At 45.9% G+C, this 14,645-nt stretch overlaps 1 protein-coding gene across 1 annotated transcript in view; it reads right to left on the bottom strand.

Moving 5' to 3' along the window:
• Positions 1-1,541: 1,541 nt before the first annotated feature.
• Positions 1,542-14,645, bottom strand: part of LOC102395010 (2'-5'-oligoadenylate synthase 3) — a 28,409-nt gene continuing 15,305 nt past the window's right edge. Inside the window, exons 10-14 of the mRNA XM_025267540.3 lie at positions 12,108-12,366; positions 10,504-10,792; positions 8,934-9,118; positions 6,302-6,531; positions 1,542-5,501 (exon numbers count right to left, since the gene is read on the bottom strand). Coding sequence (XP_025123325.3) covers positions 5,321-5,501; positions 6,302-6,531; positions 8,934-9,118; positions 10,504-10,792; positions 12,108-12,366 — 1,144 coding nt within the window. The 3' untranslated portion in view covers positions 1,542-5,320. The remainder of the gene's footprint in view (positions 5,502-6,301; positions 6,532-8,933; positions 9,119-10,503; positions 10,793-12,107; positions 12,367-14,645) is intronic.

Below are 14,645 nucleotides of genomic sequence, written 5' to 3'. Positions count from 1 at the left end.
GACACAACTGAGCGGCTGTCTTTCACTTTCACTTTTTGGCACCACCTTTGATCTTAAATTGGCTAATTTAAGATCATTAGGTCTCCTGTTCCCCTTTTCACAATGGTCACCAGGGCAGCTCTGTCACTGGTGGCCGCTGTAATTCTCCTTTTTCTGGAGGGTGGGTAGACAGGGTCCTGGGGGAGCTGGTGAAGAAAGCAATTTGCGTGTGGCTGGGATTTAAGGGAGTAAGGTAGAGGAGCCCAGGAGCTAATGTTCTCTATTGCAGTGTATGAGACATTACACCAAGTTGTGAAAGACCAGGGCTTCCCAGGTGGCACTAGGGATAAAGAACTTGCCTGCCCGTGCAGGAGACGCAAGAGACGCAGGTTTGATCCCTAGGTTGGGAAGATCCCCTGGAGGAGGGCATGGCAACCCACTTCAGTATTCTTGCCTGGAAGATCCCCATGGACAGAGGAGCCTGGCGGGCTACAGTCCATGGGGTCACACAGAGTTGGACACAACTGAAGAGACTTTGCACATGAAAACCCAGACTCATCCCTGACATGCATATTCTTTTGTTAAGAATTTTTTACTTGAAGAAAATCTGTAGCAACATCCACACTGGTCTGATTCTTAGCCAGGTTCCCAAGGGAAGCATTGCTGTCTATTATCAGAAACACTGTGGGCCAGGCCATGGGAGGGAGGGCCTACCAGGTTGGAGAGGTTGGTAATAAACACTCTTTCCTGTGGGTAGGACACTGACGGTAATTAGAGCCATAATGGCAGATATTATTGAGCACTCCCCATGTAGTAGATCACGGAAAAGTACATCTCTAAATAAATAAATAAAGATGCACCACCTCTCAGATCTCTAAGTGCAGAGGACAGATCTATGCTGCCCCACTGTTAGAAAAATTAAGTTCACACACTTTGCCATAATTCAAATAAGTAAGCCTGGTAGGGGTTTTGCCCCTAAATTGTGCCAATTTACCGATTCCTGTTGCCTGCTTGGTTTAGGCACGACTGCCCCAGGAGAGATACGATGAGCTCTGCTCCACTTTTTAGAGACACCTCATTTTGGTAAGGCTCTTGAACTGTGGGAGATGTGCTCAGAAACATGAACAGAGAGAGAAAGAAGCCCTGAGACAGGACAGCTCCCATGGAGCTGGGAGCCCGGAAGGCAGGTGGTACAGCAGACTGCACCCCTGGTGGGGCTGGGGCCCCCGACAAGGTGCTGAACCTCCAGGGAGGCTCAGAGAACTCCACCCTCATCTCTCCTGCTTTAATCTCCATTCTCCCCAGTTTTGTTTCCTCGGCAGGAAGTGGCCCAGAATGGGGACTCAGCTCTGGGCAATCAGGCATTTATGACTCGGGTGTCTCAGATTTCATACGAGCATGTCCATCATCCCTTACACGCTCTCTTCTCTGTTCTGAGTCTCATGAATTTGTGGTTGAACCAGCAGTTCTGAAGTGCACCACCCTTGAGCTTTGTCTCACCTGCGTCTACCAGCTTTGACCAAATCATCAGAGTTCAGCTGACAAACACTTATCCAAAAAAGTTTTGAAAGAACATGCTTTATTGTTTCTTGTGGTCATACAAGCAATAAAGATTTACAGCAAAATACAATAAAACCACAAAGTTAAGAAAAGTATAAAGCTCACTCATCATACTATAATCCACATAGCCACTGAAAACATTGAGGTCTTCCTGAAACCAACATTGCAAAGGAAATTAAAGAAAGTACAGTAGTATAAAAATGGATATCTAGGAATAATATGACAAAATATATGTACTAGCAATGCAGGGAAAAACTATAAAATGTAGTTACAGAGTAATTAAAGAAGACAATTAATGGAAAGAAGTTCCAAGTTTGTGGACTGGAATTGTCAATATTACATGGATGTCATTTTCCCTGAACTAATTTATGGAATTCTAATCAAATGCCTCCCTGTATTTTGGGTGAAAATTCACAAACTGAGTATAATATTATCATAGAAAAAGCCAAGAGAAAACATTCGTTTGGATAGAACACAGTTTTCTACAAGACACTGAGAATATCAGGATATCATCATTAGTCAAGGTAGTATTAACTCAAGGACACAGAAGCTGACCAATGGGACAACACAGGCTCACACACAGAGGACCCCGGACATATGTCTGAGGTGCTTCTGCAGAACAGTGGGAAGGACGGTCCCTTCAGCAAGTGCTGCTGGAATATTTGGCATCCACATAGAAGAACTAGTGCGGGACCCCCAACTCATACCCGTCTGTCTGTGTTTTGATAGGACATTCATAAAGTCATTGCCAAATCTATGTCATGAAGTTTTCCCTCTGTGTTTTCTTCTAGGAGGTTTACAGTTTCAGCTCTTGCGTTCAGGTCTTTATCTGTTCTGAGTTGATGTTTGTGCATGCTGGAAGAAAAGGTGTGATTTTATCCTTTTGCATGTGCATATCCAATGTTCCCAGCTCAATTTATTGAAGAGACCGTCCTTTCCTCATTGTATATTCTTGACAATCTTGCCCAAGAGTAGTTGACTGTGTAAGCAAAGCACTGACAATAAAGCAAAAATAGACAAAGGGGAACTAATCCAACTAAAAAGCTTCTGCCCAGCAAATTAAAAAAAAACAAAACAAAACCAAACCCAGTGAAGTCAAAAGGTAACTGATGGAAAACAATAGATAGATGTGTAGCTGAATCACTTTGCTATGCATTCAAAGCAACACGCAATGCGAATGAACTATACTCCAAAATTAAAAATGAAAACAAATGTATGAATGAAAGGGAGCAAAGGTAACGGAAAGGGAGGAAATGATTGCAAACCACAAATCTCATAAGGGGTTAATTAGCAAAATAATGAGTGCCTTGGACAACTCAATGGCTAAAGGACAAATATCCTAACTATATAATGGGCTAAAGATTGAATTTTTATTTCTCTAAAGAAGCTTTACAAATGGCCAACAGGTATAGGAAAAGATGCTCATCGTTATTATTATTTTGGCCACACTGTGTAGCTTGCCTGATCTTGGTTGCCCAACCAGGGATTGAACCCTGACCCCGACAGTGAGAGCACCCAGTCCTAACCACTGGACCCCCAGCGAATTCCCGTACTCAATATTATGAATCACCTGGGAAATGGAAATCAAAATCATAAGACATCGCTTTTACCTGTTAGCATAGCTGTTACACCTGCTAAAGGACACTCGTGTTGGTGAGCATGTGGAAGGCCTGGAACTCCTGACCACTCTTGCTGAGAACGCAATTTGGTGCAATCACTATGGAAACAGTAGGAGAGTTCCTCAAGAATTCACAATAGTTCCACCAGAGGATCCATGTGGCTCTTCAACTGAGCAACTATTTACCAGTTCAATTCATCTACTAGTGACTGTAGCTTTATGTACAATTCTGAAACACTCTCAGAAAACAATACAAGTGGACCACCCACATGGTAACTGCATGTGATTCCAACGTGTCCTCTCCACATGAAGAGATACATGTGCTAAAGATAACACCGTGGTAACAAAACCCCATGGGGAGTAGAATCCCATTTTCAGAAAGACTCGACACAGACATGGAAATTGAGACAGAAAAGAAAAGGTCCCAAATTTTGGAGATACTTTGGGATTCTTCCTCTTGTTTAAAAAACAAAAATATTTCTCACTCTCATGTTTAAATCAGTGACCAAGTATGGTCCTCCCAGGTCCCTAGAAACAGGAGACACAGCCTGTCATCCTGTGTCCAGGCCACACGGGAACCCCCAGGTCTTCCATGAGACAGACCGAGTTAGAGGAAAACAAGGCCAAGACCTTGATGGTCATTTCTCTGGGAAAGGCAGACGAGGCAGGGAAAGCAGTCTTTGGACGGCAAGTATGAATAGTGTAAGAGGGCTGTGGAGAGGAAGGGGTTTCCTGAGTCATCTGGTACCTGGTCCCAGCATGAGTGGGGCAGGGTGGGTTGTGGCTCAGACTGGCTCTGAGTCTGGGCAGTGGAGCAGAGAGGAAATGCTCGACAGGTTTGCATGGGAAAGGCCAACAGTGAGCTGCTGGCTGTGTCTAGGAAACAGCCAACCCCGGGAGGGCAGTCTCTCCAGGATCAGCAGGGCCCAGATGTCAAAGCCTCTGAGAACACAAATATAGAAAGGATAAACACAGAAGCCCCGGCCAAGGAGCAGGAATGAGGGTTGAGATGGGGTGGGGAGAGGGTGAGATGGTGGCTTCATCTAGGAGCCACCTCGTAGGCAGTGACAAGAGAAGAGGTGATGGCTGAGGATGACCAGGATGGTACCTCGGGTCATCATCACAGCTAGGATTTGCTGAAGAGCCCACACCTACCTTGAGGGTGGTGGCAGAGGTGCTTGTGTGGGTCTGGGTCACTCTAAGGAGCAGATGCCAATGTGAGATTCAATGTGGGAGATTGTTCTTTGGGGAAACACCCAGGTGAGAGACAATGATCAGGGATCTTATGGAAGCTGCGAAAGCTGACAACCCTGATCTAATCTGACTCTGGGTAAAGGCAAGAAAGAAGAACCCTGCAGTTGCCTCTGCAGTCAAGACAAGGTCCAGCAAGGTCGTGGAGAGTCCTTTCGCCAATGTTCCATGTCAGAGCTTCCCCTGACTCTCAGGAATGGGGCTGCCTGAGTGTCTCTGGCACCCGTGGTCATTGTCTGGGAGCTGCAGGTAGGCGGCGTGGCTTGGTGTCAACGTGCAGATGGATCACGGAGGGCAGTAGCTGGGACCCTCAGCCGAGTATGTTCCCTCCATTGAGGCTCTGCTAGATTCCTTGTCGTGGTCCGCAAATGCGAAACAGAAAAATTCAGTGTATGAAGACACATTGAGAGCAGCGACAAAGAGCAGGAGCTTCATAGCCAGAAGGACCAGGGTTCAACTTCACACTCTCGTCTCTCACTCATCAGGGGACTCTGAGTGAGTGGCCATGTCTCAATGTATTACTATGAGAATCAGAGTAAAACCCATCTCACGGGGATGCTGGAGGCCTCAAAGGAGGAACAGCAGTATGGAGAAGCCAAAGGCTGTCTTCCAGCCACTTAGGTGACCAGTGACTCAGACAGTAAGAACATCTTGATCTTTTGTGTGTCCTTATGGGAGTTTTTCTGGAATGGACTTTTGTCGACGACACGTTGGTTTTGGTACCAAGGCAGGGTGGCAATGTAATTCGGTAAGCTTGCTGTCTAACCCAGTGATTCATTCTGGGGCAGACACAGGTGTAATTCTACATATTCTAGTAAGCACAATGAAAGAATACAAAGACCGAGATGAAACTCCATTTGATTTAAGTAGCATTTCTAGAAGTTGTTATCTCAACATGCCATCGATATCAGGTCACATGAAGAAATCAGGAGTTCTCACCGGCACGTTCCAGGTGCTCACTGGCATCCCATTCAAGTTCTTACAGCACGAATAGCTCAGCCAGTATCTAACCTCGTGTGCCAGCTGGTGCCACCTCTGTGGCTCTCTACCAGCCACATTTCCAGTCGGGTCAGCCGGGTCCAGAATCACAGGCCTGGAAGCAACAGTCAGAGAGGGCAGGTGAGTACATGGGCTGTGTCTGGGGTGTTCAGAGCTCCCGGCAGGGCAAAATACCAGCCTGGGTAGGCTGTTTCTGGGGGCAGCTGGAGGCCCCATGGACATCTCTCCCTGGGTTGTGACCTGGGTGCCCTGCCCTACAGTGGGCATTGAACACGAGGTGAAGGAGGCTTGCATTTGGGCCTGGAGAGACCTGGTTTCAATCTCACCTCTGCTCTTTAGTAGTGGTGTCTCTCTGGGCAGGTCACCTGAATCTCTAGTCTTCAGTATCCTCATCTGTGAAATGGGCAGATTTGAAAATCCCTACCTCAAAGGATGCTGTATGAGGATCTAGAGAAGCACTTGACATGCTCCCAACAGTAACTGAAACATAATGAGGGGTCTATACACGACAGGTTTAATAACCAAAATTCCCCTATTCTATCAGAGTGTTTTTGTTTTACAGCAAGCTCTTACTTCCTGGAAGCAATTTTTATTACTGCTATAGCTATTGGTATTTGAGTCAAATTTTAGCTCTTTCACTCACTTTCTGTAAAGTTTGCACAAGCTCTTCTTTTTCCATACCTCAGGGATCTGTGGTTAGCACAGTGCCTGCCTCACAGGGTTGCAGGTTATTATTTCAATCAGATGGTAGGAGTAAAGTGCCCAGCACAGTGACTGAGAATAGATGATGATCAGTAACTGTGGAAACCTCCCTCTTCCTGCATGTCCAAGGTGACACAGCTGTAATCAGAGCTGCATTTATGTGGGGATCTAAGCCATGTGAGGATAGAGTACCTGGGTTTTGCAAGTTGTCTCTTCAGGTATTGTCTAATAAAAGAGTTTTCAGTGTCATAATACTTTTTCCAGTAGATGCAGAGGTCCTGATGCTTCAGGATTAACTCCAAAACAGTCCGAAATCCCTGAGCTGTGCTGAATTCTGGTTTTGCGCTTCCCTGTTCCCAGGCATAGACGGTCAGCAGCTCCAGGGCATACTGTGGGGGCAGGTTATTCTCATGCTCCTTACACTGAGAAGAGGGAACAAATTAGAAACATGAGTTTGTTCAGGTTTGTGTGGAGAAGAGTTGATGCTTATCCTTCTTAAACTATTTCAAAAAAGTGAGGATTAGGAGATGATTCCAAACTCATTTTACACCAAAAGCAGAAAAATGCAGCACAAAAAAGAAAACAGCAGGCCTGATGATAGACAGGAAAATCCTCTACAAGATATTAGCAAAGCAAATTCGCCAGCGTATTACTCGGTCACACAGCATGATCAAGTTGGATATAGTCCAGTGATGCGAGGATGTCAGAATCCACAAATCAATCAAAGAGATACATTTCTATTAACAAAATAAAGGATAAAAACATGATTATTTTCCCATATACAGAAAAAAAATTGAGAAAATTCAACAACCACTGTCATACAAACTCTTAACAAGGTGGGTATGGAGAGAACATAACTCAATAAAGGCCACATATGACCAACCTACAGCTGACATCACACTCAGTGGTGAAGGCTGAAAGCTTTTTCTTTAAAATCAAGAACAAGACACATATGCCCACTCTCCTCACACTTATTCAACATAGTATTGGAAGTCCATTCATGGCAATCAGGCAAGAAAAAGAAACAATATCCATGTAAATTAAAAAGGAAGTTTAAAGCTATTGCTATCTGCAGATGACATGGCACTATACACAGAAAATGCTAGGCACCTCCAAAAAACTATTAGAAATAAAAAGTGAATATAGGAAGAGTGCAGGATACAGTAATAATACATAGAAATATGCTGTATTTCTATATATGAGTAACAAACTATCACAATGAGAAATTCATTTATTTATTTTTTAATCTAATCTCAGTTTTATTTATTTATTTACTCTACAATATTGTATCGGTTTTGCCATAAATTGATATGCATCAGCCATGGGTGTACATGTGTTCCCCATCCTGAACCCCCCTCCCTCCTCCCTCCCCATCCCATCCCTCTGGGTCATCCCAGTGCACCAGCCTCGAGCATCCTGTATCATGCATCGAACCTGGACTGGTGATTTGTTTCACATGTGATAATTTACATGTTTCAATGCCATTCTCCCAAATCATGCCCCATTGCCCTCTCCCACAGAGTCCAGAAGACTGTTGTAGACATCTGTGTCTCTTTTGCTGTCTCGCATACAGGTTATCATTACCATCTTTCTAAATTCCATATATATGTGTTAGTATAGTGTATTGGTGTTTTTTTTTCTGGCTTACTTCATTCTGTATAATAGGCTCCAGTTTCATCCACCTCATTAGAGAAATTTAAAAGCCATCCCATTTGCAATTACATTTCAAAAATTTTAAAAACTAGGAATAAATTCAACCACTTGAAAGACCTATAACTGACTTTGAGGAGAGCAGCTGAAGATGACAAAAATAAATGGAAAGAGGTACCATGCTCATGGATTTGAGGGGTTAATGTTCTTCAAATATGCATACTACCTGAAGCAATCTGTTTGCACGGCCTCATGGTATATGATTTAGTGTTGCTGTGCCATGCCACTCTTTTCAAGGGAGAAAATGGGAAGGACAAGAGGTTAATTCATTTGCCCAGATTCAGACAGCTAGGAAGTGAGCAAAGGGGAGTGGGGGGCGGGGGGGAGCACTCATTAATTCATTGAATAATTACTTACTGAGAAGCTATTATATTCCAGGCACTGTTCTAGGTTCTAGGGCAACAGCAGTGAATAAAACATGCAGTATCATATATATTTATACAATACACACAAATAAATTATACAAATGCCTTCTTTTATGTACATTCTCATAGGGAAGACAGACAATAAACAAACAAATAAGATCATGCAAAGGCCCTGAGGCTGAAGTAGAGTTTCCTTCTTGGTGGACCAATGAAGAGGAGAGAGCAGCCTGGGAGTAGGGGTGAGCGGGTAGTTGATGATGATATTTAATACAGGACCAAGCTGTTCGTAGATTAGTGGGGTGTGTGTGTGTGTGTGTGTATGAAAAAGATAAGGAAGACCCATGGTTTGGTCCGGAGCAACTGAAAGGATGGAGCTGTCATTTGCTGATATGGGAGAACCGGGAAGAGTAAGATACCTGAGTCCACTGGCAATGTCCCAGACCCTACCCTTCTTCCCCCTGTTTTTTCCCCTTCTGACCAGTGTCTACTCCTCCATGTTCTTCTTCTCATAGTCTCCCTCCAGACTCCCTTTCCCTCCTCTCCATTCGTCTCCATCCGGCTCCCTCCTGCCTCCTGCATCCTTTCTGATTCCTCCCCTCCTCCGTCTCCTCTTTCTTCTCCTCCCTACACCTCTCCCTGCTCCTTCCCTCCCTCCACACCTCCCTCCCTCCTCTCCTGTCCTCACTCTCTCCCTTCCCCTCCTCCTCCTCCTCCTCCTCGGCTCTCTGCCCAGATGGGACCGGCCATACCAGTTGGTACCAGTGCTTCACCAGGCGGATGAGGCTCTTCAGCTTGGTTGGACGATTCCTCAGGAAGTCTCGCTGCAGCTCTGTGAAGCAGGGGGAGAACTCGCCCTCTTTCCTCTGGTTCTCACACTCTTGGATGAGCTGGACGTAGATTTGAGGGTCAGGTCTGTAACCTTTGGTCAACTGACCTGTTGGGAATGAATCCATGTTTCGACGTCAGCTCTTCTCTGAGTTTCTTTCTGTCGCCCCAGGGACACAGACTCACTGGCCATGGGGGGCAGTGGGGAGGTCAGCAGGCCCAGACCAGGGGGCCTGAGGTCCATCCCCGGTCCTCCCTTCTCCCGCCTCTACCACCGTCACCCATCGTCTCTCACCTGGACTCAGCAGAGGTGGCGGCACCCTCCTCCCTGGATCCTCCACAGCCCATACGAGCCCTTTAAACCTGATCTGTCCACTTCTTGCTTCCCAGGACCTCTGGATAAAATCCCATGTCCTCACAGTGGCCCACACGGATGGTGAGACCTGTCTCCTCCTTTGTCTTACCTCCTGCCTCAATCCCTTTGCCACTGACTCCCCTGGTTGCTTCACTTCTTCAAATATGCCACGTTCATTCCTGTCTTTGCACCTGCTGTGTCCTCCTCTGGAACCCCCAAATCTTTGAGTGCTTGGCCTCTTCTCATCCCTCAGGCCTCAGGTCAGAGGTCAACTCCCTTGTCACCCTGTCTCCAAAGTCCTCTGATTCCCCATTGCTCTCTTTTGGGTCACCCTATTTAATTTGTGTCCCAGGAAGTTATCATCTCATTCCTGGTGTTCATATGGTCAGGCTCCAGGAGAGAGGTTCTCTGTCTGTCTCATTTAGGCCACAGAATATGCCTTGCACCTCCAAGTCTGTGCTCCTGCTCAGTCGCTAAGGCCTGTCCGACCCACTGCGACCCTATGGGCTGTAGTCTGCCAGGCTCCTCTGTCCATGGGATTTCCCAGGCAGGAATATTGGAGTGGGTTGCCATTTCCTTCTCCAGGGAATCTTCCCAACCCAGGAATCGAACCTGCATCTCCTGCTTGGCAGGTGCATTCTTAACCACTGAGCCACCAGGGAAGCCCTGCATCTAAGGTACACAGTAGAAATTGAGCCTCAAAAAATATATTGCTTCCTATCCCAAAGTTCCTGCACATTATCTCAAAATTCCAAGCCTCAGTGTAAGTTTGAATGGTTGCCTCATTTTTGCATAGAAAAAGAAATTAACATATTGAGTTTATCCTAGACCTAGTTTTTAGAAAGAGATCACACAGTTTGCCAAAAGTCAAACTAGTAAGCCTGGCACGTGTTCTATACAAATATCTTGATCCCCCCAAATGCACCAATTTGTTGTTTAACGTCACTTCAGTGGCTGAGTGTGACCCTAGGCATTCTTGTCCCAGGAAAGATGCTGGGCTCTCTTCCTACTTGAAGGGATACCTTGGTTAATAAGAGTCTCAAAGTGAGAGACATTTCTGCTCAGAGACAAGAAAAGAGAGCGGAAGAAGCCCTGACATAGGACAAAGACTGTAAGAACCTGTGGCTGGGAGCACTCACCCAGGGCATCAAAGGCGGGCAGGACATCGAACTCCACCTCCTGGTCGAGCTTGGGGAACCTCAGCACAAAGCTGAGAGCACGGGGAATCTCCCACGGCCGTTTCTGGGCCTCAAACTTCACTTCAAATGTTTCGTTTCCTTGAAAGGCTTCCAGCTGTCTTCTGATTTCTTCTATGAATTCTTCTCGGCGCTCAAGCTGTTTCCGAAAACTTGTGAGATTGGTGAGGAAGACGACGAGGTCAGCATCTGATCGTCCCCTGAGGGTTGTGCCTTTGCCTGAGGAGCCACCCTAAAAAGGTGATAAGAATGAGTATTGACACATTTCATTGAGAAGAGCCTCCCTAAATAAAATGCTGAGAACAATCACTAACATTTGAGTACTAGCCACTGCTCTGAAGGCATTAGTGGCTGTAACTCCTAGAATGCTCACAAGAACTCTGAGATCTAGCTACTGTTATTATCTGTTGTCATCTTCTGGATGGGGAAACAGATGCTGAGAGAGATCATGTATCAGTCAAGTCACACAGCTAGTAGGTGACAGAGATGCAGTTCATACTGTTTGTTTTTTTTTCCCCTGGATCCATGATCTTTACTCCCTGCTTTTTATGATCTGACATGATTAATACTTAAACTGGCCCATGGCTTAGTTTATTTGACCTGCAAGCCCACAAGATCCTGAAAATCCTGGATAAGGAAACTGAGGCACAGAGAGGTTTAGGTGACTTGCCCAAGATTTCACAGCCCGCAGGTGCTATCTGCTTTCAAAATGTATACACTTAACCAGCTCATGACTGCAGAACCGGTGAAACCTTAGCCTGTCAAAGACTAGTGGATTGTTGATACAGATGGGTTTCGGTTTGCCTATTTTAATGCCATAAGACTCTCAAAGTGTGAACATTTTCTGCTCAGAAAACTGAAGAGAGCCCAGAATAAGCCCCAACGTAAGACAGAGGCCGAAAGCCCTTATGAGTGGGAGCACTCACCCAGGGCATCAGAGGCAGGCAGGACATCAAACCCCACCTACAGGTGGAGCTGGGGGAACTGAGCCCAAAGTGGAGAGCAGGAGAATTCTCTAATTGCTGATTCTGGACCTCTTGTGAGATATCTTTCTTGGTCAACACACACATTGGCACACACACACATAGTTTCTCTATCTTTCTCTTTCTTTTAATGGTTGCCTAGTGGATGTTTCAGAGGTGATTTATACACTTCATCAGGGCATTTGTTAAGTTCGATGCATGAGGCAGGGCACGTAAAGCTGGGGCTCTGGAACAACCCAGAGGGATGGAGCGGGGAGGGAGTAGGAGGGGGTTCAGGATTGGGGGGACACATGTACACCTGTGGCTGATTCACGTTGATGTGTGGCAAAAGCTATCGCAATATTGTAATCATCCTCTGATTAAAACAAATAAATTAATTTTTAAAATTTACAGATGGATGCCCTCTCCCCAGAAGCTATTTTCACAAGTGTGAATATAGTTTTGGCATGGATAAACCAGAAACCACCAGCCCTACAGACCCCAACCTCTTGCTCTCTGTCTGTCTCTGTGGAAAGGCTTGCTCACCAGCCCCCCTTCTCCCCAGTGAGGCCGTTCTGGAGTCACCTTCACAACTTTGGACACCCGAACTCTGTGAGGGGCACATTGGAAACACCTCTCCTTCAGGAAAGTGCAGATGATGTCGATGGCTTGTTTGACCTGCGTGCGGAACTCCTCGTTTGGCAGGAGGTGGACTTCGATGAACTTGTCTAGAGACTCAGCCGGGGTATGGCTGAGCTTCATCATGACACTGGGGACTGGAGAGCCAGAGGCGGCGGAGCTGCTGCCTGAACCTGTGAGCTTCAGTCTCCTCTGCTGCCTGCATCTAGGGGGCTGTTAAGTTTCATTTCACTGGCAGGGAGGAGCTATGCTGCTGCTGGTTTCGGTTCCTTGAAAGGGAGGAGTTTTGTCCTGAATCTTTGTTTCTAGTTTGTCTCTCTGCAAATGAAATGCTCCTGCCAAACGCTCCTGCGATCCCACAAACCTGTCAGGTCTCTCAGCTTTTTCCTCCAGAATCCCAGAATTACTCCCTGCCTTTACCAGGCAGACTAGCATGTCTGGTCTGTCTTCAGACTGTACTCTGAAAAGCTGCTTTTAAACTGTTAATACTTCACCCAAGACTAATCACAATTGCAGATAGATTTCTGGTTTCCTTTTCCTCTTTTCATTGTGGATGAAATTGTTTTATAGGCTCCTATGATCCTTGGCGCAGAAGGCAATGGCACCCCACTCCAGTACTCTTGCCTGGAAAATCCCATGGGTGGAGGAGCCTGGTAGGCTGTAGTCCATGGGGTCGCACAGAGTTGGACACGACTGAAGTGACTTAGCAGCAGTAGCAGCAGCATGATCCTTGCAGCAGTACATGTATATTGCAAACAGAAACAGACAGAAAAATCCGGAAGCATTGTTTAGTCCACCCCTGATCCTAAACCTCAAAGACTACAACTATAACTACTTCGGTATAGTCTTGTGAGATATTTTTCTAGGTTTACGCACACATACGCACAAACATAATTTCTCTCTCTTTTTTTTATGGCATCAATCTATATGTTTTACTTTTTCATAAACTTTAGTTCTCTAGGTTGACAGAAAAATTGTGAACTGTCCCTAGCTGTGCAGCTTTGAACACGAATGTAACCGGGCATGCCTCTCTGCCCTAATTTGTAAAGAGGACTTTCGACCTGAAAAGTATTCACAACATAAAAGTTGAGAGTTATGTTTTATTCGATGGGAATTTTTAGCACTTTAAGCCGGGGAGACAGCCTCTCAAGTGACCCTGAGAAGACTGCTCCAAGGAGGCGAGGGGAGGACCCAGGTTGTCTAGAAGTTTTGCAACATAGGTCAGGTATTCTGGACATCAAAAGTTTTTGGGTAAATTAAAGAAAACCAGATATCCCATTGAGGCAAAAAGGGGAAAAAAAAAATAGAGGAATGAGCTTTTTTCTTTCCCTTTCTGGAAAACAAAGAAGATAAAGAGAAGAGTGAGCAGGCCTGAACATTCTTAGGTTTTTCACTTTGTCAGTTCAGTGCAGCACGCCAGGCTTCCCTGTCCATCACCAACTCCCGGAGCTTGCTGAAACTCATGTCCATCGAGTCGGTGATGCCGTCCAACCATCTCAGCCTGTGTCGTCCCCTTCTCCTCCCGCCTTCAGTCTTTCCCAGCGTCAGGGTCTTTTTTTTTTTTTTTTTTTTTTACTTTAATTGCTCCTAACTCTGCATGTCTGTAAATTTGCTTTTCTGCCTCCTAACTCTGCAGGAGCTACAGCTCACCCCTATTTTCCTTTCTGTGTGTGTGTTCGAGAGTGTTTAGTCAATGCCAATTCTTTGAGGCCTGGTGAGCTAAATACATCCTGTATCTGGTGTTTACGCTCGCAACACTCTTCCCCTTAAAGTTCTTCTTTTTATATATCGGAAAGACAGCCACAGAGCTGCCAAACTGCCAGACTCAATTACTGGATTACTGATGCCAGCCTATGACTGTTTGAAACAGTGCAAGAGGAACAAGTCAAGATCCTAACACATTTGTTCCTCATCACTGATTCCTGACTGGAAGCCCTCATCTTATAAAAGTCCCTGGGGGGGGTGCAGTTCTTAAGGCATGAGTTTATGGAGCTCCCCTCTCTGCCGGCTGAGAATTAAAGCCACCTTTCTGTTTCCTCCAAACTCCATCTCTGTATGTTTTATTTGGCTTTGCAGGGCTGAGAAAGCCAAGATTTTGGCCAGCAACAATCTCAAGTTAAGGAATAGAGTGCTTTTCTATGTATGGGAAGATGTCAGAGTCGGGGCTCACTGAAATCAGTCCTTTGATATGCACCTCAGCTATCTGGGGCTAATGTTAGGAAGATCCCCTGGAGAAGGAAATGGCAACCCACTCCAGTGTTCTTGCCTGGAGGATCCCATGGGCAGAGTAGCCTGGCGGGCTACAGTCTGTGCTCTGCTTAGTTGCTCAGTCATGTCCAATTCTGTGCGACCCCATGGACTATAGCCCACCAGGCTCCACTGTCCATGGGGATTCTCCAGGTAAGAATACTGGAGTGGGTTGCCAAGCCCTCCTCCAGGGGATCTTCCCAACTCAGGGATCGAACCCAGGTCTCCAAAATTTCA

This window comes from Bubalus bubalis, chromosome 17, assembly GCF_019923935.1.
Source record: "Bubalus bubalis isolate 160015118507 breed Murrah chromosome 17, NDDB_SH_1, whole genome shotgun sequence".
NCBI classification, from domain to species: Eukaryota; Metazoa; Chordata; class Mammalia; order Artiodactyla; family Bovidae; genus Bubalus; species Bubalus bubalis.
This window is presented reverse-complemented; position numbering and strand designations above follow the sequence as displayed.